Source organism: Rosa chinensis, chromosome 2 (genome assembly GCF_002994745.2).
Source record: "Rosa chinensis cultivar Old Blush chromosome 2, RchiOBHm-V2, whole genome shotgun sequence".
In the NCBI taxonomy this organism is placed as follows: Eukaryota; Viridiplantae; Streptophyta; class Magnoliopsida; order Rosales; family Rosaceae; genus Rosa; species Rosa chinensis.
In genome coordinates, this window is record NC_037089.1 from 55421874 (window position 1) to 55445749 (window position 23876).

General features: G+C 37.6%; 2 protein-coding genes across 12 annotated transcripts; one reads left to right on the forward strand and one right to left on the reverse strand.

The window, feature by feature from the left end:
• Positions 1–1742: 1742 nt before the first annotated feature.
• On the reverse strand, positions 1743–11985 carry LOC112185084 (coatomer subunit beta'-2). 11 transcript variants are annotated; one of them, XR_002930138.2, is made up of 26 exons: positions 11842–11985; positions 11444–11464; positions 11264–11325; positions 10699–10753; positions 10322–10358; positions 9879–10204; positions 9648–9779; positions 9406–9554; positions 9155–9223; positions 8686–8836; positions 8525–8590; positions 7871–8059; positions 7433–7573; positions 7275–7349; positions 7019–7195; positions 6822–6913; positions 6594–6710; positions 6012–6126; positions 5833–5904; positions 5495–5691; positions 5317–5410; positions 4219–4325; positions 3888–4038; positions 3321–3468; positions 2408–2523; positions 1743–2117 (listed from the first exon to the last, which is right to left on the reverse strand). XR_002930138.2 is itself a non-coding variant. In XM_024323288.2 (26 exons), exons 1-25 carry the CDS (start codon positions 11842–11844, stop codon positions 2504–2506), a joined length of 2766 nt encoding a protein of 921 aa, XP_024179056.1. In that variant the 5' UTR covers positions 11845–11985; the 3' UTR covers positions 1743–2117; positions 2457–2503. The 11 variants fall into 11 exon arrangements, 2 of the variants coding, with proteins under 2 accessions (XP_024179056.1, XP_040371341.1); XR_002930136.2 differs by having other exon boundaries at positions 2457–2523; positions 3279–3468; XR_005807290.1 differs by having other exon boundaries at positions 1743–2120; positions 2457–2523; positions 3279–3468.
• Positions 11986–22151: 10166 nt separating this feature from the next.
• On the forward strand, positions 22152–22715 carry LOC112184553. Its single transcript, XM_024322817.1, has one exon. It carries the CDS (start codon positions 22152–22154, stop codon positions 22713–22715), a length of 564 nt encoding a protein of 187 aa, XP_024178585.1.
• The last annotated feature ends 1161 nt before the right edge of the window (positions 22716–23876 follow it).

The window sequence follows — 23876 nt, forward strand, 5'->3', positions numbered from 1 at the left end:
TTTTTTTTTTAAATATTTTATTTATTATTATTTTTTATTTTATGAAATCATAAATGAAGCGTACGATGCTGGTCATAGGGACGTAGCCAGGATTTCAAAATGGGGTGGGCAGTTTTTTTGGGCGAAGCCCAAAAAATTTTTTTGATGTCTCTATAGCCTTGAAGGAGATTTAATGGTGGTATTGAAGCCTTGAAGGAGTCGCACTGCGACTATTGCAGACTAGGAGTGGAGCCGTGGAGGTGGCTCGGTGGCGGAGGAGGTGGCTCAGGCGTGGATCTGAAGTTCTGAAGTCCAGAGATGCAGAGCAGAGTAGCAGATTCCTCCACCAGTCCACCACCGATCTGAAGTTCTAAAGTGAGTGAAGTCTGAACTCGGGGAGACCGGGACTCCGGGACTGGGAGAGTGAGACTGGAGATTGCCAGATTGGAGAAGTGGAGACTGGAGGGTATGGAGTCGGAAGCCTGCAACCTAATTGCAAAGTATGAATATTTTTTTTTTGGGCTATACCCATACTTGGCAGTTTTTGGCCCAATTTTTCCCTTGGGCTATAGCCCAGACAGCCCTTCAAGTGGCTCCGTCCCTGGCTGGTCAGTATCTAAATTTAATCCTAAAGCTGAAAAGTAAATTGAAAATGGAGAGGGACTTACCGAGAAGCAAAGAGGAAGCGGCCGCAGAAGCAGAAGAGATCCAGAAATAAATGTCGTCTTCTATATTACTGTGTTTTCCAGATTTGATTGTATTGAGAGAAGATTTGGGCATGGAAGAGTACAAGAAGAAGGAAGAGGGATTGAACGAGGCTATATTTCTTACATAGGGTTTTATAGGAATTACATGTAATTCAGGTCATTTTCTGACACGTGTTGTTGAGGCTGTGAACAAGGTATTAGAATTGGGCTTGGCAAACATTTCTGGCCTGGAATTTTTTGTATGGATCCATCATGTACGAGTATCAAAATCATAATTTTTTGGTTACTGACCGCATACAATTTTCTTGCTGGATGTGGTGTCGCAAATCCACTAATTTTTTACTAGTTGGTGCATGTTTAAATGCATAGAATTACTGAAGGCTCTTATTATTATTAGGGACTTTCTCTCGATACTCATGTAAAATAAAGTTTAAGCACCATATGCACTTAATACTCGACAGTTTGATTATTAATAAAGACTTATCGGCTACCGCCTCAGCTTTTTATTTTCAAATAAGTTGAAAATACAAACGAGTAAAGGCCAAATGTCTCATTACACGTAAACCTGAACATGAAAACTACAGTAGCAAGAATAGCGACCATCAGACTGGATACAAGTTTCAATACCTGGTGTGACAGGACTGACTAAACTACTTTGTAGACTTCATGACCTGCCCATGTTCTTATGACTAGTCTTTTTGCCTTTTTGGCTTCTTCAAAATGGAGAGGAATCAATATATCAAAACAATGTTGTTTTCCGCCTGACATCTTTGCAGTCACATTATTGTTCGAGTCTTATCTTGAGTGGAGAAGCTTTAGCTCATGTTGTTTTGGCCTGGAGCTTTAAAGAATTAGATGCTGCATTAACCAGCGGTTTTCCTAAGCTAGTGCAGAGACTAAAAATACTGCGATCCAACAGAATAGGGCCTTTAAATTCACTTTTCCAACATATTATGCTACTTGTCCCAGAAATTGTAGGCACAGATCTAGCCAGTGTATTATGCTAATTTTTACACCAAGGGGAGCTTGATGTATTGGTCTGGTCTGAACAAGCCAAGTCCAAAAGTTGCTGTATCATACTCAAAAATGTATATACTGCAATGAATACACGTACACGTTTACAATGAGTCGCATAAAAGAATTCCCAAAACACAAAACGCCAAGGGGAACCAAAATTCTAACTTTGAATGGTAAAAGGTCGACCTTGTTACTAGCTCAATTCTCTCTACATTCACACGACACCATAAATTTTATGAAGAGAAGGCCTCAAAGAATATGTTAAATCTGCAACGCAAAGAGCAAACTAACTAAAACTATGGAACTAATTCTGTTGTGCCCCATGACAAACTATAATTTGGTTACAAGCCACATCACTGGGTAACAGAGAACCGATCCGTTACATCACCTCTTTGTCAGCCTCTTGCAAGAGACCTGTTGTGAAAATAAAACATCAGGTTACAGGAAAAGAAACCACCATTGAAACAAGAGAGTTTTGACAGGTACCACTACGTTTATGACATACAGTATAAAAGCTATTGCCATATTAATTTTCAGTTGAAAGTAATTCTGTGAGACTTGAGGAACTGTATAAATTTTTCACTGGAAAAAAAAAAAAAACAAGAATGGAAGGAATAGAATCTTGGTATATATCATTTTAAACAATTTTCTGAGTTGAACAAGAAAACTAATCTTTCCCAACTATAAAAGTAACAGCCATTTACCTCTGCTGAAGCCCCAACTTTGATAAGGTATATATGTATATTTTCTCACCTTTAATAAAGGATCCATACAGCTGGACCAGCAGTCTTTATAGGAACCTAGTGACGTGGTGTAAGCACTGCAAACAGTAAAATAAGAAAGCATTAGGATGCAGTAAACAACCTAAATAGAGAAATAAAAAATAAAATCTCTTCCTTTCCCAATCTTAACCTCATGAGATATCAAAAGAATCCAGACTAGTAAGGTATACACAATGAACTAGTTTTAGATAACTTAAACAACATGAATAATGACAGCTGACAGGAAAAAGAAATTCTTACATTGCAAAACCAAAATGCAAAACCACCAAGGTTTTACAAGTTAATTAGCACATATAGCCAATCAAGCCAATACGGAAATCAAACAAGGAGAAAGCCATAACGTAACTAGAAGAAAAACCAACCGACAGAAAATCCATTTTTCCTACTGTTTCTGTCTATTCCCCTTGAGCACAGACAACACTAGCTTTCTTCACTAAAACTTAGTTAAATATATAATCTAATCATTGTTGGGCCGTTATGGAACCATTAGAAGTCAAATGTCTGAGATAATTTTGCAGTTACTCCACAGAGAATGACTTATTGCTGCAATATTCCATCACTAGTTAGAAGTAGCAGAGCTCACTTATGCTGAGGCACTTCCCATTAGTCAGCATTGACACTATATGGTTGTAGTTATGATATTGATTGAAAAGATTTTAAACTTTAGATAGTAGTTAGGGGAGAAAGTGGTAGAAGTAGATAGATCAGAAAGTTGTCAGAATGGGAGTCAGAGATGGCACTTTAGAATCAATTAATCACCAGAGACAAAATTGGATTTTCACACTGGCCCAACCAATAGCTTTTTAGGCTGTCGAGGTTCCTTCATTTTTCGTACCCCAGTCTTCTTCAGCTTCGTTACCATTAATGAGTACAGTGCCATCCGTAGAATCAGCATCCACCACAACAACCTCCTCCTGGCTCCCTTCCTCGTGCTGGTCAGCTGCATGTTCCTCTACAGTCTGTTCCCCGTTCAGTTCAGAAACCTGCGATCAAACAGATCAAATGAAAATTAAACATAAAAGTTCAGAAGTGAACTCATATTGGTGTAAAAAATAGTACAGAAAAACAAAGGCAGCATAAATCAGAAGCAAAAAAAAAAAAAAAACAAGCAAACCAACCAAGTATCAATTCACTTTATGTCCATGAAACCATATCAGCTTCATACAAATGCGTGTACAAGGTCATTGACTGAGCTTGCGCCCATCATATAGACCAAGCATTCATATAGTTTAACAGAAACTAGTCTAGCAGTGACCACCAACACGGCAAACAAGATCCATTCTGAGATCAGCAGAATATCTGCTGTGTTAATATCATGCACATATTAACAGCCGGAATTAATTGATTATGAGAAACAACATTTCTAAGTAGCAGTAGTTCGCATTAGTCGTTAGTTGCTTACCTCATGCGTTGAGTCTCCATTTTCTCGGGGCTGCTCTTCATCCATTTGCAAGTTCTCTTCATCCACTTGCAAGTTCCTGAAAGCCTCCACAAGGGTCATGTGTGTTTTATCAACATGTTTCACGTACTCCTCTGCAGGAGGATAAACACCCCTACATAAACAATCAAGAGACATCACTTAATAATAGCAATACAAGTTGATAATCCATGACTAGATCAAATAACATGCTGAGAGAAATCTTTAAGATGAAAGAATTTGCAGTAGAAGATGTGGATAAACTTGCACCAAGTGAAATCAGTATATCAAAGCATGTTAGCCACATTAACTGTACCTTGTCTCTGCAGCTCTAGATTCAACCGACAGAGCAACTTGCCAATCCTCAAACAAATTAGGATACTCTTCAGGATCAGCCAAAGATTCAGCAGCTTTTGGGTTAACCTGGCAACATTTGATCACAATAAAACTATATTAGTGAACAAGAATGCACAAGTGGCTGAACATCAATGCTGATATATGTGCATATATGGATGCACAGTGATCTCCACAATGAAGTGTTAATTGAATAATGGAGGTGAATAGACTGAGAAGAATTTCCAGAAGTTTCAGATAAGATCTTTCCCAAGCCAAGATGCATCCGGTAATATACCCATTGTTGTCTATTGATGGAACTCCAAAGGCAAAATGGATCATTACCAACCACCATTAGTGAATACAGTGAAAAGATACAGCACCGACAAGAAGCTAGTTGGAAAGATCAAGAAACTAGTAAAAACCAAAAACTGCAAAAGTCCATGAAGAATTCAATTTACAGATTTGATGAGATTTAGTAGAACTTTATTTTGGTCAATATGAGTTTAGTGGAACTTGTACAACTATTCTGGTGTTAACTTATAAGGATACCAAGTTCAAAACCATCCCATGTTTATTTTTCCTAAACTTCAAAACCTATAATTGCTACCTAGATATCCTAGAGAAAGAATACAGAACTAAAGGTAATCATTGCCTAGACAGTTTCAAGAAAAATATTGTGAATTACACAGAGAATAAAAATTAAAAAATTAAAAATAATTTTAAAATAAAAATAAAAAAACTGGAACAGAAATAAGGCTCACTATAAGTCAATGTTCTGATTTCTCAGCTCTAGGCCCTGGAATTCATATTCATTGTTTGTAATGTTTTCTTCTTATCAATCAACATCATCATTGCTTCTCCAAAAAAAAAAAATTTAAACAAATAAATAAACGCGGTGACTAAGACATGGACACCAGCTCAACATAACTATTGTGTTCAACATTATAGGCGTGTGAGTTCTCTATATGAGCATTGAGTTGTCATATCTAATTTTCTTTGGAAAAAATGAAGCCACATTAAATATGCAGATATGATCCTGAAGTGTCAAAATAAGACGAGCACAATTGTTAAATGTCACCTTGCTAAGGTCTTTTCTCCAAATAGCTACTATTTCTGAGACCTTGCTTGGAAGATATGATCGAGCCATCAAAGCAGCCTCAGGTATCCGATTGCTGCAAAGAGAATGCTTCACTAATCAACAACTTCAATTGCATGATTTTTGTCCTCACACTTCTAGCAAACAAATAAGAAACTACCTTTCGACTAACAGCTCAAGGCACTCTTCCAATCGACCCAACATGAATAAACAAAGGAATGCAACATTGTTCTTCCCCTGTTCTTTAGCAAGGGATGCAAGTCTTGAGATTCCCTCAGCATCTCCAAGAGATGAATAAAGCAGTAATAAACCACTCAAGTCCATGGCATGCTTCAAACATTGCTCAGCCATTTCCAACTGCAAGAATATTACATTAACAAAAGATGAAACCAAAACAAGGTGAACAATTATGAGGAAAACAAACATAACTACTCTCCATAGATATGCGGTAAAGCAATAAATACACACAATATCAAGAGAATCTTAATATTAGCATACCTTTCCGGTAGACATGGCTAGTTCACCTAGCTGTTTCCATTTAGATTCACTCTGCACCTCACTGGCAATTTCCTGCAAAATAGAACATATAAATTCACCTTGCATTTTCAGTGACTAAAAAACATAAAAAGCTCAAGTCAACAGAACCTCTCACACTAGTTATGCTTTCTTGGATTTACCTCTGCAATTTCTAATCTACCAAGCTGAATGGCTAGCTCAAATCTGTAATCAGGATCTGTAGCAACTTCAAGTGCATCCTCTATCATACCACGTGATTCCAAGAAACGAGCCACACTACAATTACAGGAATTTGTCCATGGCCATTTAAGAAATCATTTAAAAACTTAACCTTTCAATCAAACATAACTGAATATAAATCAATTGTATGATAAAAGGGGACTAAATAACCATCAAAAGGGCTAAAATGTAAGTGTAAATACAATTTTAGCAGGTGGAAGCTAATGGTTTTGGGATCAGAGCATGGAGACTTAACTTTAAAAGCAGACAAATGAAAAGACTAAAGAATTAATGCAAATGATTTTCTGGACTTCCAGGGTGATCCATTTTAGATCATTTTGATGAGTATGTTATACTACAACGAGTATCTACTGAAGCCAGATAAGTTGGAACAGTTCGACCAGTATGTTGTACTAAACCAATATTCCACCAACTGAAATACAGATATATAACCAAGCCAGATATCGTTTCGCAGAAATAAAGGGGAAATTTGATATCGTTACAAGTCAAGAACTACTGGGCACCTGTTATGATGGTCTTTAGGAATTGAAGGTAAAAGTTCATTGGCCCTTTCAAGGTCTCCACGCATAACAAGTGTCTTATACTCAATCAAACTCAAAAGTAGTGTGTACCCCATCACACTGCAAATTGGAAAAGAGAAAAAAAATTATATACATTAAAGATGCATAATATGAAAAATAATCACAATGACTTCCAACAAAACAAATTTGACAAACCAAGAATGCACTTACTTGAACTCTTTGTCTATCAGATACACCCGACTTTGATTGGCAAGATAGCCTAACAAGTACATTGGCCGGTCTAAATGGAACATTGTAGTTACCTAAACAATAGGTATAATATGTTCAAGTTAATTGCAAGCATAACAATTTTCCAACCATCTAGATACAAATGATATTTGCAGCCCACAATGAAACAGACGCACTACCTCTCCACCAACACAATAATTAAGCCTCCAAGACGAGTTGTTGTAAATGAAGCAATCCCCAACCCATAAACCAGTCCTGACCCGTTCATTCATTTCATGGAGAAGCTCAAATGCATCTTCTACACCTTGTTCATCTACAGGTCTTCCGCTATCCAAATAAGAAGAGACTACATCTCGCTGCACCATTATCATATGCAATCTCATAAAACCTTGTGGCAAACTATTTCCCAAGAACCCAGATAGAGAAGAAGCTTACATTGTACTTCAGGATGTAGAATGATGCGTCACTGGCAATGGCAACTAAATCGCCACTATCAGCCCAATAGAGATTCTGGCATGTTCAAAATACTGAATTAAAAGAAAATGACAACAGCAATTATTTTTCTTCAAATTTTGAGGTAAGTAGGGGCTCACTTTCACATTCACATCAATTCTCCGAATCAATCTGCACTCAGCCCAATCATAAAAGCAAATAAAATCATTTGAGCACATCGCCAATAAAGTTCCCCCATATATATGTTCTGCTGAAAATGTTGGTCGAATACTCCTTTTCTCCTGAAATATGCCACTCACATTAAAATAAACTCGTTTTTCCTAAGAGGAAGATTTAACGTATACAATATTGGTAATGAAAGCCTTGAGGAGTTCCTTAAGTGCCTACAGTAATCCCAGCCAAGATTCTAAATTTATGATATGGTTGCTACCTAATATTAAGTAGTTCAAGCAAAACACTTTGATATACTAAAAAAGGTAACAGACCCATATTTCTGCCTCCAGACTAATGACCAAGTAAAATGGAACAATTTCCAGCAGAAAGAATAATGCAGTCAATAAACTGAAAGTAATACAAACCTGGAAGTTTTTAGTGAAAATTTTAATTTTTGAAGTACTCTCTCTAACAGCATACTCTCCTTCAGATGACCACGCAAATTCCAAAGCAGAACCAAACGACCGATTTCTCCAGGCCAAAGCAGTATATATAATGTATTCTCCATCTCCACAAACTACAACAAACCTCCCGTTGGGGTTGTGCTTTAAGCTCTGTATAGAATTTTAGCAGAAGAAATCAATGTATGGCACAAAAACAGAACTGATTACAAACAAGTCATATATGCTTTAACCTTGGTTTTTAAATGTGCAAATAAAGAACAACAGAGAACATCATTACACATACATATTTTTTTCTCTATCCTATTCTTTTGACAGGAATTTCCAACAGATTTAGTAGAATATAATTTCTAGCATAAAAGCTACCACCACTTAAAGTTGGAAACAGAAAAGACAGTCCATCTACCAGGCAAAATGACATTGTACCGAGCAAATCCTATCAACATGGCAATATGTGACTTGAAATTTGCTTCAAAAGGAAATAATCATGATTGGAAACAGCGGCATAAATGACTGAAGCCCAAAAACTCCATAAAAGAGAAAACAGCAAAAGAAGCTTCATTAAAATGATTAATACTACAGAAGAAAACAAAAAAAAGAATGGAACAAAAGCCTCACTTGGGGGTAAAGATCACATGTGCCCAACTCCTTGACGGCCAATGGCAATCTCTCTCCATCAGTAACCTAATAAGAGATGTGAACATAGAACAGGCAATGTCAACTAAATGAGGAGTATCAAGCAGCAAAGAAAAAGAGCCAATCTGAAGGAGAGCTCAAACCTCATAATCAGCGCCTACACTCTTAATGTTCACTGTTTGAATTTCATTGTGCTTAGCCCAAATGATCTTTCCACCATTGTCCATACTAGCAACAGGTACTTCACGTCCAAGTTTTACCATAATGGTTCCTTCATCATAACCAATCACAACCCTGGACAAATCGATATACTTATTTTAGGCAGTTTCATTTAGGGCACCCAAGATGCACTTTTGTACTAAACTACTTTTTTTTTTTTTTTGCAAAGTTGTCATAATATTAATATGCTCAGGAGCACTACCAACTTAAGACATATGTAAAGATATAATGTTTCTTTTTTGGACAGTACACTCACCTTCTACGACCTCTTCACATAGTTCTAATACATATGAATACTTGATATCAACCCATAATTTTCTTATGAACAAGTGATTCAGACTAAATAGTTAAACTGCAAAGAAAATCTACGTGGAAAATAAGTACAAAACTTACCGTCGTGAGCCCTTCATGTATCCAATCGCCCAAACTCTTTCAAGCCCATAATTCAATGTGTTCTCAAGCCTGTAAATGAACCACATATTATCCTAGGACTTAGTGGTTTAATGGTTTGCAAGAGGCCAAATTCAAAAAAGTAACAATAAAACAACTTTAAAAGTTTAAAACCAACAAGTTGAATACCCACAAAAAAGATGTGGCATCCTGAAAAATGAGGGATAGAGAACTATGCACATGCCAGGGATTACCTGTAAGTGGTTGAATGCCATATTCGTACTGTTCCGTCCTCTGACCCTGTTATTATTATAGGGAGTTCAGGATGAAAACATACAGCAGAAACATTGTGTGTATGGCCTTCAAGTGTCTGGACACAACCTTTTGTTTGATAGTCCCACACCTGCTTTCATAGGATTATGCATAAGTTTTCCAAACAATCAAATAGATATAAAACCAAAACATCGCTGAGCAGAAAAGGTTACTTAATGGAGACCTTAGCAGTGTGATCATCGGAACCGGTAATGAGATAAGGTTTATCACCACCCGTAAAGTAATCAACGCAATTTACACCTTTCTGGTGGGCATCCAGTGTAAAATTTGGGTCAGGGGAGCCTAGATTCCATATCTGGAGAGGGGAAAGAAGAAAACAGGTAGCATAATTAGCACCATTACACCAAAATTTAGAATAATATGCACAAAAACAACGAGGAAATGCCATGTCTACCTTTATGGTGCGATCAAGAGACGCACTAGCAAAGGTGTTGGTATCTTTAGGATTAAATGTCACTTGCATCACATAATGCGAATGTCCTTCAAATATTTGAGTACAAATCCAACCCTTGTCCCAATCCCATAGCTTGATGAGCATATCATCAGATGATGATAACACATATGGGAGCGTAGGATGGACAGCCACACATCTAATGTAGTCAGTATGGGCCTCAAATACTTTAACCTTATCCATTGTGTTGTAGTTGTATACACGAATAAACATATCGTCAGCTCCAGCAACAACCCATTGCTTGCGTGATATAAATTTGGCTGACCTAACTGGAGAAAAATGATTTAAACGTTAGCCAAAAATAATCTTATTGGGGAAAATCCCAAAATGAAATGTCTACCAAGTATAACAAATACAAACAGACAACATATAATCCCACTATATACCTGGCAACTCAGTGACCTCAAATGACTTGGCCATTGTCTGCAACAGTAACAAAAGATTCAAATTAGCACATGCTCACCTCCAACAATTTGTGTCAACAGGTTGCTATAATTGCAAGACCACAGAAGTACTCTTATTCAGTATGCATCTTAAGATAAATATTTTGCTGTATTAAGATAAAGCTTTCCAAGTACTTTTAGCAATTGATCACAATTTCAATAAGTTAAAACTGTCCCCAGATCATAATTAACAATATAAAAAAGATGCTGTTGAAAATGTACCACTTCTTTTCTCTCTTTTCAGAAATATGTATAATTTGATTGGAAATGTTACTTATGCTGTATTATGTGTGTGTGTATTCAATATATCTATATCATACCTGAGTCTGGTAGTTCCAAATACACACTGTTCCTGAATACAGACTCGCCAATATCCTGCGGTAAAAATTATACTTCGACAAATTAGTAGACGATAAATCTTCCCCTTCACTATTACTAATTAAGCACGCCAACCATATAAACTACATTTTCATGAAACTATCTTGGATGCTATCTTAAGTTAAAATGGAAAGATCAGTTCAGACTACCACCCACCAAAATCATCTCACCAGCTTCAGAAGAAAAAAATATAAATTACAATGTAATCCTCATGACCAATCTAAGTGAGACCATTTGAAGTTTAAAGGCACAGAAAGCAAAAGAAACAGAAAGAAACATAGGGTTGCCATGACGCCCCATACAAGGAGAACTGCCTCTTATAAAATGTAGGCCGCATCCTTACACTTTGATAATGAAAAGGCAGTGAGAAATAAATCATCAGGCTTTGAGGCTGGCACGGCTACTTTTACTAACAACAATCACACATTCTATTTTTATCCCCAAATTGACCAGGATCTTATCCTAATTTGAGTGGCACGATTAAAGGTGAAATGAGTAATGAATTACCATGGTTCTGTTGGATGTAGATCCACAGATTTTACTCTCTCTGATCTTTGAGCTAGTTTCCTCTGAACCAAGAAGATTCCAATTAATATATTAGAAACACAATTCGAAACAGAACAATTAGAATTGAGATCTGATCCCGCAGAGAACAAGAAAATATTAAAGAAAGTTTAACAACATTACCTTGATTTCCAGTCGGAGAGGCTGTAAACACATTGCAAAAGAAAGGACGACCGATCAGTGCCAATTCAAAACTCCAAATCTTACATAAAATTAGAAACTCGCATTTCTGATTGATTAGAATCTATATAACAACTCAGAATCGACGAAAATCAACACCAGATCTCACACGAAATTCAAGTTACAATTGCTGGTTGCCGATAAATCAAATCAAAAATCTAAGCAGCCATAGAATTCAAAGCAAACAAACAGAGCCTAATGAATTCCAACACTGTCACTACAATTGACGCAGTTGATCGAACAATGAGGAATTCGCACCAGAAACTAAAGGATTTGAATCAGATCTAAGATGCGGCATATGCGAAAACGCTCGTGTAAAAGTGAAGCGATCAGAGACTCACCATTTTTGCAGAGCTCCGGCCGAGATCACAGTTAGAAAGAACCCTAGCGATCCAGGTGATCCGAGCTCAGAGAAAGAGAGCAAGAGAAGAAGGGAGAGAAGTTTTAGTGCCTTGTATATGGAGAGAGCGCTCTTTCTCTGTAAATACGAGATTCAGCAAAGCTTTGCGGTTAAGACAGTGATTTTACGAAAGTGCCACTAGTGAGGCAATCAGGTTCTTGGTGCCATAACGTAACTTGGTGATCGTCTCGGGACGTGGATTGATGAACGGTGTAGATTGGCCGAGTGGTTGCTCTTTTTGGTGAGAAATGTGAACAACGTGATGTGATTGGTATAGATTAAGTGGCATTGACGTGGATGCCATGCTGGCACTTGTGGGCCTACCTTCTCGGTTGAGATCCGACAGTGGAGAAACTCTTCGGTCAGGCCGTCATGGAAAAGGTTTTGGATCAGTCCATCAAACCATCTGAATGCTTCGATCTTCCGATCACAAGTTAACACACGAACCAATTCCAAAAGTATTAAGGATATTTTTGTGGCATTGAGGTTTCTGTCATATTGGCACATTGGACTCACGTTTTCTTTTTCTTTTCTTTTTTTCTGTTACAAGGAGGCCCAAAAAGCCTAAGATAACTAGAGAACAGAAAGTTAGAGCCTACAACTCTAGTATGGCCATCGCCAACAATACCATCAAGGAGTTTCTAAATTGTATGAAGGGGAGGTTGATCCCAAAAAGTTGTTCAAAATATAATTTTTATTAAATAAATGAAAGGTGTCATTTATGTTTACACCTTTTGAATTTGTTTGAATGAAGTAATATGACCAAAATTCAAATGATACAAATGAAAATGTACCTTACCATTTGAAGGGGTACATATACTTCTATAGCAAGGGTTCATTCTCTACAGAATGAGACAATCCCAAGACAATCCTAGAGAGTCCCAAAAGAATCCTAAGAAGATCTAAGCCATTGATTCACCATTTTCATGTTTTATTACATACAAAACTACTAGAAACTAATAGTGCACATTTAGTTTCGAGTAATCTGAAGTCATCTTGTAAACCTTTTTTTGAGTGTTTAGGTTGATCTTCGTAAGTGCAAGACACCAATCAACAACAGCATTGTGATGGGCTTCATTGTATCCTAGAGGCATATATATTTGATTATCCCCTTTGCATACTTGATAGTGGGGCAAATAATATCTTAAGGAAAGCGTTGCTACAACGTGCCTTAGAAGCATAAACTTTCTCATGATCCATACCCACAAATTTGTTCTAACAAGAAGTTGATACTATCATTTGCCAAAATATCTGCTACAAAGTTCCGTTCCCTATGGATGTGGTGGATATAATAGAGATCAAACTCTTGTATCATATCTCTGCAATTGGCAATAAGAATCCCAAGAGGGTGATTATCAATATTTTCCAGAATTTATGAGATTTACCACAATGGTCATATCACTTTCAACTTCCAATCTTTTAATGTGGAGATCAAGGGCAAGCTTTAAGCCATGCAAAGGCCCCAAGCTTCAGCTTCGACAATCTCACCGAGTCCCATACTATGAGTGAAGTCAGTGAACCCCTTAATCCAAATACCAGAACTCCTGCATAAGATTTGGACCCATCAATGTTCAATTTGAAATTGTTTGCAGCAGGTATCATCCATTGGAGGGTTAGCATTGTAATGAGGCATTTTTTTTTTTTTTTGAAAGGTGTAATGAGGCCTATTATCAATACTAGGTTTGGAAGCAATAGAAATCTCAGTAGCATATTGAATAATAATTTATTTAGAATCATGAGGAAAAGTGAAATGAGCATCAAAGATGTCTTTGTTCCTCCATTTCCAAATGTACCAACAAACAATGATGAAGAATTCATTCCAGTCAAAAGAAAGCCACTTCCATCTATTGAACCCACTTCTTTGTTAACATCTCACTTGAAGAAACTCTTCGACCAGGCCGCGGTGGAAATGATTTCAAATCAGGCTCTCACGCCATTTAACTAATTCAATCCTCCGATCACAAGGTAACAAACATATCAATTTTAAAGGCAATAAGTGTGCTTTCGGGTGAAGTACCAGGGGTATGTGGTTTCGCAATTATAATTAGTGAGATAGGGGTTACACGGTCTTGCCCAAAATTAATGCTATGCATTGCTAAATCACTCGTCCGACCACCGAGTGAAAAAAAAAATGAGAGGAGTAAGAAAAAAAATGTCAATATTACATGACACTATCCTTTCTCTATTTGACTCAACTCGACCATGTTTCCTTTTTCTTGAATATAAGTATTTCTCTGAATTGCGAGGCCTATCCATAATGAGCCACCTATAGAATAATACTAATATACATCAATTCATGTTAAATTCCGACCAATGTCTGTAGAGAAAAATTAAAATGTGAAAAATGATGTTGCACATCGCTTTTTATAAGCACTCGATGTTGAAGTCGAGTATTAATTAAAAAACTAATTTATTTTTATGTCATGAAATTGTCCTAACACAGGGAATCATATTGCTAGCATTTGGCATAGATTTATTTAGATAGAACTGATGTACCTTTTTTTAATTATTATCTTGAGCTTCTTCTTTTTCCCTTTTTCTGTGCTATAGTTTTTAAAGAAAATGTCAATTTACCCAAATTTGAGCTACATTAACCCCGTTTAGTGATTTACCAAATATCTTATATGATTGCCCACTTACCCAACAAATTACATATTTGTTACCCCAATTGTAATACTCCGAAAATTCATTATTATTTTTCAAGGATTTTTCAGAATTAATTCAGTGGTTGTTGGTATGGGTATGTGGCTCGGAAATGGAGAGGAATTATTTTCGGACGGATAATTATTCAAGAAGCGTCATTTTAGGGGGGTGCGAAGGTTGACTTTTTATTCGTTGGGTTTCTCCAAAAACTTCCTTCACAAAAGTCATAGAGTGCGTCGATACGAGTTTGTGGACATGTGACACTCATAAATCGAAGTCCGTATGAGAAAGTTATGGTCAGCTGAAGTTTATGCCATTTTGGAAATTTCTATAAATAGAAGTTTCCGAAAATAAATTTATTAGTTGTTATTTTTGGAAAGTTTCCATTTAGAATTTCCTTTTCTCTCCATTCTCTCTCTTCGAAACCCTAGGATCCGGAAATTTCTGTCCGACCCGACCTGACTGCAACTCACAATCCCGACATCCTCCAGCCAAGCCACCAACATAGAACCATTCAAAGCCACTTCGTAGACCTCTTTGTGGTGGCCTCTAGCTACGATTTGCACTCACAAAGGTGCTGCAAGGTGGCGAAGATAGAGGCAGTCGGACTCAATCGGAAATCTCACCTCCGGCAACGGCGGAGATTCAAACCAAACTTTTTAAGCTTGCAGCAACTCCTCATTCGATCCTTGGAGGTGGTTTCGAGCAATTCTGAGTGTGGAGTTACAGCTTGAGGTGAACAGTGTTTTCCTAGCTTGTGACAGCTATTAGCGGCGATCTAGGCCGAGTTGGCTTAAACCCTAGGTATTAAAGTTGCTATACTTGGCATTTTGGACAGTTGGATTAAGGTGATTTTGAGTTTGGTCCGGTGATGCATGCGATGCATGTGCAACATCCTGTGCTAGCATTTGGCGGCGTTTTTGGCCATGTCAGTGGTAGTTTCTTTCACCTATTATCATCTGCTCGTCGATACGAGCATTTTGATATATGGTATGTAGCATTTGGAGATCGTATGAATTTGTTAGGGTTTTTACCGTTTTCGATTGTCTCAGTTATATCTATCCATAAGGATACGACCTTTCAATCGACTTGAAGTTTTGTCATATCGATCGTAGAAGTATTCCGGAGATTTTAGGTGGTCTCGGATGAAGTTCCGCCTCGATTGGCATTATTTTCAGGGTTTAGTTCAAGCAGGGGTTTGAACTTTAATCGCTTAGTGTTTCGAGTACTGAGTTGTGACCGTATGTGATCAGGTGTCTGACAAAGTATTCTTGGACAGATATTTTGTGATTGTGTTATCTCTATTCTGTACAGAAGACGCAGCATGATTCAGAGGTGCGTAGTCTCACAATGTTCATTTATGAATGGAAGTTATTTATTTAACTGCAAACTATAGTTGATATTAGTAGCATTCCTGAGTGAATGACTACGTATATATATATATATATATATATATATATATATATATATTTACGTGAAATATGTATATCCTTATGGGTTGATGGGTGAATTAAACAGTATGTATGATGGGTTTCATTATATTGTTTTGAGGCTTGACTTTTCAGGAAACAATGTTTTGGGAATTGGAAATTTATATCGTTTGAAAAGTATCAAGATTTGGTGTGAGTTGCTTGAACGAGATTTGAAATATTTTGATCAGACCACCAAGGGTCTGAATATCTGAGAGTCACGGGGTGACATCTCCTTTTGATTTGATTAACATTTTGGGTCGAGAGTGACTTGCTTAATGTTTTGAATCTGATGACCGGGGGTCTGAGGATTCGGAGGTCACAGGGTGACATCTCCTTTTGATTTGGTTTAACATTTTGGGTCCAGAGTAACTTGCTTAATGTTTTGATCTGACGACCGGAGAGAGCTGATGATTGAGGGTCACAGGTGGTGACATATCATTTGAGAGTTTAGAAACATTTTGGTCCTGAGTGACCGTTTTGAAATGTTTTGATCTAAAGGTTGGGGACCTGAGGATTCGGTGTCGCTGGGAATGACCTCAGACATATATATCGGGACTTCACGCTTTTGGCTGGGTAAGTGGATACGATCAGTTAGAGCTCTATTATGTTGCCATTGTAGTCATGGGGAGTAGCGGGGAGCTACTTGATGCTCATGAGTACAAGTTTTAAAAGAGAGTTTCGTGGATTCTTTCTTTTAAATGTTCAGGGTGGACTTGTTTATCATATTTAATTGTCCAGAGTTTCAATTAATATGATTTTGTCATGTGGTGAATTTTGTTGTTTCTTTGGAGAAAAACATATTTTAATTGTCAGAGTTTCAATTAATATGATTTTGTCACGGGGTGACTTTTGTTGTTTTCTTTTGGGGAAAAGAATATTGTTTTGGGAAGCATGGTATGTGTTCCTTTTACTTGAGTTGAAAGGTTTTCCATGTTTTGGTGAGAGTTATGTGGGTTATGTTTTGAGTTACTCATACGAGCTTTCATAAGCTTACTAGGTTTGTTGTGTGACAACCCGGCGCACTATTCGATGGTGTAGAGGTTAATCTTGTAGGTCAGGGTAATCGTGGCTGAAGTTGGTTATGATAGTTGCAACTTTATGATAAGAAGCCAATTTTGTGACTTTGCAGTTGTTAAGACTTCCACTATGTAGTGAGCTCTGAGGAGCATTTACTTATTATTTTGTTGTGACAATTTAATTCGTAAATTTATGTAATATTTGACTCTGCGGAGTGAGTCTGTATTGACATAGTGGGTTCATGGCATCGATATGTACTTAACTTGAAAGTAGAGGTGGCAAATGGGCCGACCCGACCCATTTTAACCGGGCCCAGTTGTGCTTCGTGCCGTGCTTGGGCCGGCCCATTTATTGTCGTGCCGACCCATTTACTTAAATATTAAACCCGGGCCCATATCATGCCGGGCCAATAAACGGGCCGTGCTCCTGCTTACCTACTATAAAGCACGATTTTAAAATCTTAATTTGAATAAATAAAAAATAATTTTATTTAACTATTTAGAAAATTCAAATAAATTAAGTTCAACAATATTTTTCTCAATCTTAGCTTTTTAAGATTAGTTTTCTAATAATTTTTTATATTCCACTACAAGAGAGAAAGAAAGAAAAAATAAATAACTCAAAATATATTGTTTTTAGTATATTATTGTGAGATTAATCTTTATTAATATAATGAAGATTTAGTATCATATTATTCTTTCCTTCATTCTATAGTTGTATTATTATGAGATTAGTCTTTATTCATAAACATATATCTCTATTTAATATTTAGAAAAAATACTTTATGTTAAAACAAAGATATAATGTTTTTTTTTTTCACTATTTTGACAACATAAAAGAAATAGCATTGATGGAATTGTCATGAGATTTTAAATAAAGAGGTCTAATATTCAAATCTCATCATTGTGGTTTTTTAATATATTTTTTTAAATGAAATTTTGTGTTTGAAACGGGCCGGCCCAAATATGTCTTGCTCGAGCCGTGCCGGGTCGGGCCAATGGGCTAATATTTCTAGGCCCAACCCGATCCGTTATTCTAACGTGCTCGAGTCGTGCCAGGTCACTAACAGGCTTGGGCCGTGCCAGGCCGCTTCTAAGCGTGCCGGGTCCATGCTGTGCTAGTGCTTAGCGGCCCGTTTGCCACCTCTACTTGAAAGTAAAAAGTTTTCCGAGTATTTTGTATTGATGACTGAACCATCACACATGTATAATTTTGAGATTATATATTTGATTTTTAATTTTGTTTAAAAAAATCGGGGCGTGACACCAATACCCAATTAAGTTATTTTTTGTTTATTTTTGGAACAATTTTGCCCTCTCTCCCTTTGTCACTTAGAAAGAGACTTCGGCGACCTCTGAAATCCGGTGACCGGCCGCTGGAATCCTGTCACCAGAGTCCCACGTCCAGTTTTATTGCCCCCACAAATTTTTTATTGCCATCAAAAAATTTATTGGCCCCCAATAAAATTTTATTGGGGGTAAATAAAAGTCTCCGACAAGTTCTTTCGAAACCTCCAGCTAGTGACCGGATTCCGGCAAAGTCTCCAACGACTTTTTATTTATTTGGAGGGCAAACTTGTCTTTTTAATTTAAATGGGGTAAGTGGGCACACAAATCTTTTAGTAGAATAAGTGGGCATTTATTGGGTCTAAATTGGGTAAATGGTCAAGAAGCCTAGTTTTTATACGCAGAAGCTACCGGAGAAAAGTTTTATTGTGGTGAATCAAATATCGTATACATGGGGGTGATGGGGCCGTGACCACTTGCCCAAATATGGCCCAACATTTCCCCAAACACTCCACCTAGTTTTGTTTGTGCCCACTCACCCAAACCACCAGTGACACGACACATATAGGCTCCGATAATACCATGAATTACAAAACTGCCCCTAACCACTAAATACACAACTCAAAACGTGCCAGTTCTCTCTCTCTCTCTCTCTCTCTCTCTCTCCCTCTCTCCCTCTCTCTCTCTCTCTCTTTCTCAAGTCAAATCGGTTTGAAACACTCCTTCCCTCCATAGCCGACTCTCTCTCTCTAATCCAGGGTAAACGACCTCGATACTCACCAAAGACCGTCGAGTAAGTTTCTCGGTCTGGCAATGCTTCTTGTTCCTCCGGCTTTGGAAATATCGAAAGAGGTAAAAATTCAATTTTCGACTAATTTTTCCAGATTTTCATGTTTTCAGCCGAAACTATTACATAAATGTTGCATTTATACTTGTTGATGACTTCAATTTGGTTCATATATGTGAAATCAGTGATATTCACTTTGCATGTGCGAAAATCTGTGAAAATTAGGGTTTCTGATTTGCATGTGTGGAATACTGTTCGAGAAGTTGTTCATTGATTATAAACTGTTAATTGAGTGATAATGCAGACTGATTGAAAGCCTATTTTGAAGTCCTAACCATAAAAATATCACTCTATTGCCCCCCAGTAGACTTTATATTGGGGCCAATGATCACTGTTCTGTTTATTACAGTACTCTAATCTGCTATTTGAATGTAAAAGGAGATATTTCTGGTGGTCTACTAGAGGGCAATAGGGAGATTATTGCCAACCAATAATGTCTTAACTGTGGTTCCCTTCATTTATCCCTTGTAATTAAGTCTTTGAAATGTGTTCTTCTGTTTTAACTATGTGAGTGATTGAAATGATGTGTTTATTGCTGGTCTAGTGGGGGGGGGGGGAGCAATACACACATTATTGCCTCCCAAAAATGTGTGGATTTGAGAAGTCATTTGTTGTTTTGCATGTAAAAATGTGCAACACTCTGTGAACCATAGAAAGTGGTGTTTTGTTTGGGGGTCTATTAGGGGACAATAGACATATTATTGTGCCTCAATAATGTATTTATTTAGGGCCAGTAATCTTCTAATGTTGTTACTAAAATGATCATTTTGGTTTTTTGTGTGCAGAATGTCTAGACCTAAATTCACCTTGTTGAGTGATTCTGAAGAATATGTCCGAAGTTCAGAGAGTTTCGATGCGGGAACTGAGAGTACATTTAACCAGCCACTTCAACAGAAACTAGACCAAATTAGAAAGAGGAAGCGACAAGAGGCAGAGGAGATCACCGATGAAGCCTCTGCAGAAGAAGGGGTCAATCAAGATTCGGAACAATCACTCAAAGACGAATCAGAATCACAAGGCGAACAGACAAACGAAGAGGTTTATCATAAAAACAAGACAACAACCAAAAAGGAAAACAGTTGAAGAAGAAGACGATTTAGGCGAAGAAGAAACAAGGAAGAGTATAAATGTTCAACCGCCAAAAAGTAAAGGGAAGAATGCAATAAAAGGGTCAAAGAAGAAGGAAGAACTGAAGAAGGAGGTCCAAAACGCTAAGATTGAATGGAGGTAGTAGAAGTGCACACTCAGTTCCTTCTGGAGAGTGGTAGACACCCACAAGGAGAGAATACCAGAAGAAACAAAGGAAATTTTGAGGGGTACGAATTTTGGTGAGATGATCGAAGCATTCTGGGAAGACAAGATAACCAAGAACCAGCTCTACCAGCATGAAGCGGACTTGGAGGTAATAATGAGGCACTTCAACCGCGAGGACAACAAGTGGAAGTTTGGTGATGTTGTTATGAAAATTACAGAAGCAGACATCACGGCTTTGTTTCACCTTCCTGCTGAAGGTGAAGTGTTCAAAGTGAACAAGAGGGTAATCAGGGACGAAATGGAAGACTCCCCAATATTTGGCAGCCCTTCGAAAAAGCAGGCTATCCTTAGATTTGATGTGGAAAAAAAGCTCATAATTGAGTTGAAGAAGCCGACCAAACTAAAGGATGCACTGAAGTTAGCCGTGTTGATGATCACATACTCTTGTTCAGCAAGTTCTTCTTCAGCAGAACCGGGGCTCAGATTACATAGGATATGGTCGCTGTTTACGAACGCATTGGAACCATCAACATGTACAATTGGCCAAGGTTGATTCTAGACTTCTTGATGGAAAGGCTGCAAACATATAGGAGAAACAGTCCTGCAACAATGAATGGATGCCTTCTTCTGATTTATTACTGGTTCCTTGAGAAGACGAAGGCGAAAAGCTGGATCTCGGGCAAGCAGAATGAAACTCCAAGGTTTCTTTGATGGTCAATAAAAGAAATTTTCAACTTGGAGCAGCTTTTCAAGAATGAGAACCTGGCTGTGGCAAGAAAAACAAGAAAACTGTATTTTCATGCACTTTATGTAGCTTATTACGTAGAACTGACTTATAAATGAAACAGGATCTAATCAAAGCTGTACCGTGGACTACGGATATAGGACTACGCGACATCGAGCTGGATGATGAGGTGTAGGACACCCCAAGCTTCGACAACTGGGTGAGTATAACAAATTGAGCTTGACTGCTGCCAATTACTGGGAGGCAATAATGGTTCGAGATTTACACCCTTGCAAACTGAGGATATTGAAGAGAAAAGTGACACTGCTGAAAAGGCCACCCCTGTGTCCAAGCCTATTTTTGGCTCTGTTGATAGTGCTAGTGAACCTAAAATTGTTAAAGTGTGGAAGCAGGTGCAGGATATGGCTGCAAAGTTAGCAGCTAAGGAATCAAAATTGAATGGCAAGAGTGTTGTGCCCAACTACCCTATGAATGCTAGGAAAGGTTTGCCGAAAACTAGGGTACCTCTCAAAGAAATTTCAACTAATGACAATATTACTGTCAGTGATGCATCCACATCAAAATCAAAAAAGGGTGCTGTGAAGGGAAACAAGCCTTTTGAATCTGATGCTTCTAAGAATCTGGCTTCTTTCTCCTTTATGAATGGTGTCTTTAAGGGTGGTACCCCTGGAGGTAACTCTTTATCTAATAGTGATCTAAAACTCCTAGCCACGAATTTTATTGCTACTCTTGGTAATGCAGCTCCTAAGGAAGTGCTGACGTCAAAAGTATTAAATGGGGTTGGCTGTTCAGTTATAAGTGGTGAGATTGATCACCAGAACCATGTGGGTTCAAATGATATGCAAAATTTTGCTGATGGCAATGCTGATTTACAGCACAGTGTGACAAACTTGGCTTCTTTGGAGTCCAACATGTCCTCTCCAATTGGAGAGGATATGATTGTTGCTTAACTTTGGGTTGTTTAACCTTTTTTATTTCCTCTAATTAATGGATAAAATTCTCTTTTGGAATACTAGAGGTGTTGGAGGTGGTGATTTTAGGTCTGTAATTGTGGACCTTGTTAAGATGCATGATGTTGATCTTTTAATTATCTGCGAACCTAGAATTCAATTTTCTAAAGCTAAGAGACATCTTTTGAGCATTGGTTTTACTGACTTTGTAGTTGAAGAATCAACTGGTTTTTCAGGTGGTATCTGGATATTGTGGAATAAAAATAAAGTTCAGCTCCAAAAGATTGACTCTAATTCTCAATCTATCACTGTGAAAGTTTCTGGGAATGGCATAGGTGATTGGTTACTCACCGGTCTTTATGCTAGCCCCTGTCCTAGCACTAGACAAAGATTGTGGAACTATCTTACTGCGATGTCAAATTCTACTCAACTCCCCTGGATGATTGTAGGTGATTTTAATGAACTTGTTGCTTATGCTGATAAAAATGGAGGATCTTACGCAGGTAAATTTGGAGGTCTAATAGATTGGGTGCAAAGTGAGGCTATGATTGATCTTGGATATCAAGGTGCTAATTTTACCTTGGTCAAGTGGAAGAATTAAAGAAAGATTGGATCGAGGTTTCTGTAACACTGATTGGAGGCTGCTATTTGCCGAAGTTAGAGTTATCCATCTTGCCAAAATGAAGTCTGACCATTGCCCATTATTGCTGAGACTTCAACCACATGTCCAGAATTGTAGAATTAATCCTCCTTTCCATTTTCATTCCATGTGGATGCAACATGAGGAATACAAGGGATTTGTGACTACTGCTTGGAATAATACTGTTGGTAATCTGCTTGACAAAACTAATCTTCTTGCTTCTGAGTTAAATACATGGAATAAAGACGTCTTTGGGAATATTTTCAAAAAGAAGAGAAGGCTCCTTGCTAGAATTGTGGGCATTCAGAAGAAGCTATGTGTTCATGACAACCCTTTCCTGCTCAACCTTGAGAAAGAGCTTATTAAGCAGTATGAATTGGTCAGGGACCAAGAAGCTATGTTATGGAAGCAAAAGTCAAGAGAAAAGTGGATTCAAGATGGTGATAGAAACACAAAAAATTTTCACATTACCACTATGGTCAGGAGAAGGAAAAATAAAATCGATGGCCTTTTTTATGATAGTGGTGGTTGGTGTGAAAATCCTGAAGACATGAAAAATATTGCAAAATGCTTTTTCCAGATGCTATTTGCTTATGAAGAAAGTCCTAATATGAGATTCGATATTCCTAATCTTTTTCCTACAGGTGATACCAATTGCAGTGAGAATCTAGTGGCTCCTGTCAGTCTCTAAGAAATAAGATCTGCTTTATTCTCTATCGGAGGTCTGAAAGCCCCAGGCTATGTCTTTCCTGCAGCTTTCTTTCAAAATCATTGGGATCTTTGCAAAGTGGAAATCATTAACTTAGTTACTAATGCCTTTCTTCAAGGTCAGATTCCGGAGGGTCTAAATCACACTTTGATCACTTTGGTTCCTAAAGTTCAAGGACCTAAATATATGCATCTCTTTAGGCCAATTAGCCTATGTTGTACGATGTACAAGGTAATTACCAAGATCATTGTTGCTCATATTCGTCCATTCTTACAGCAGTGGATAAGTACGAACCAAGTGAGTTTTGTTCCTGGAAGATACATATCAGACAATGTCATGATTACACAGGAGATTCTACATAAGTGTAAGAATACAAAGGGGAAAAGAGGCTTCTTTGTTTGGAAAATTGACTT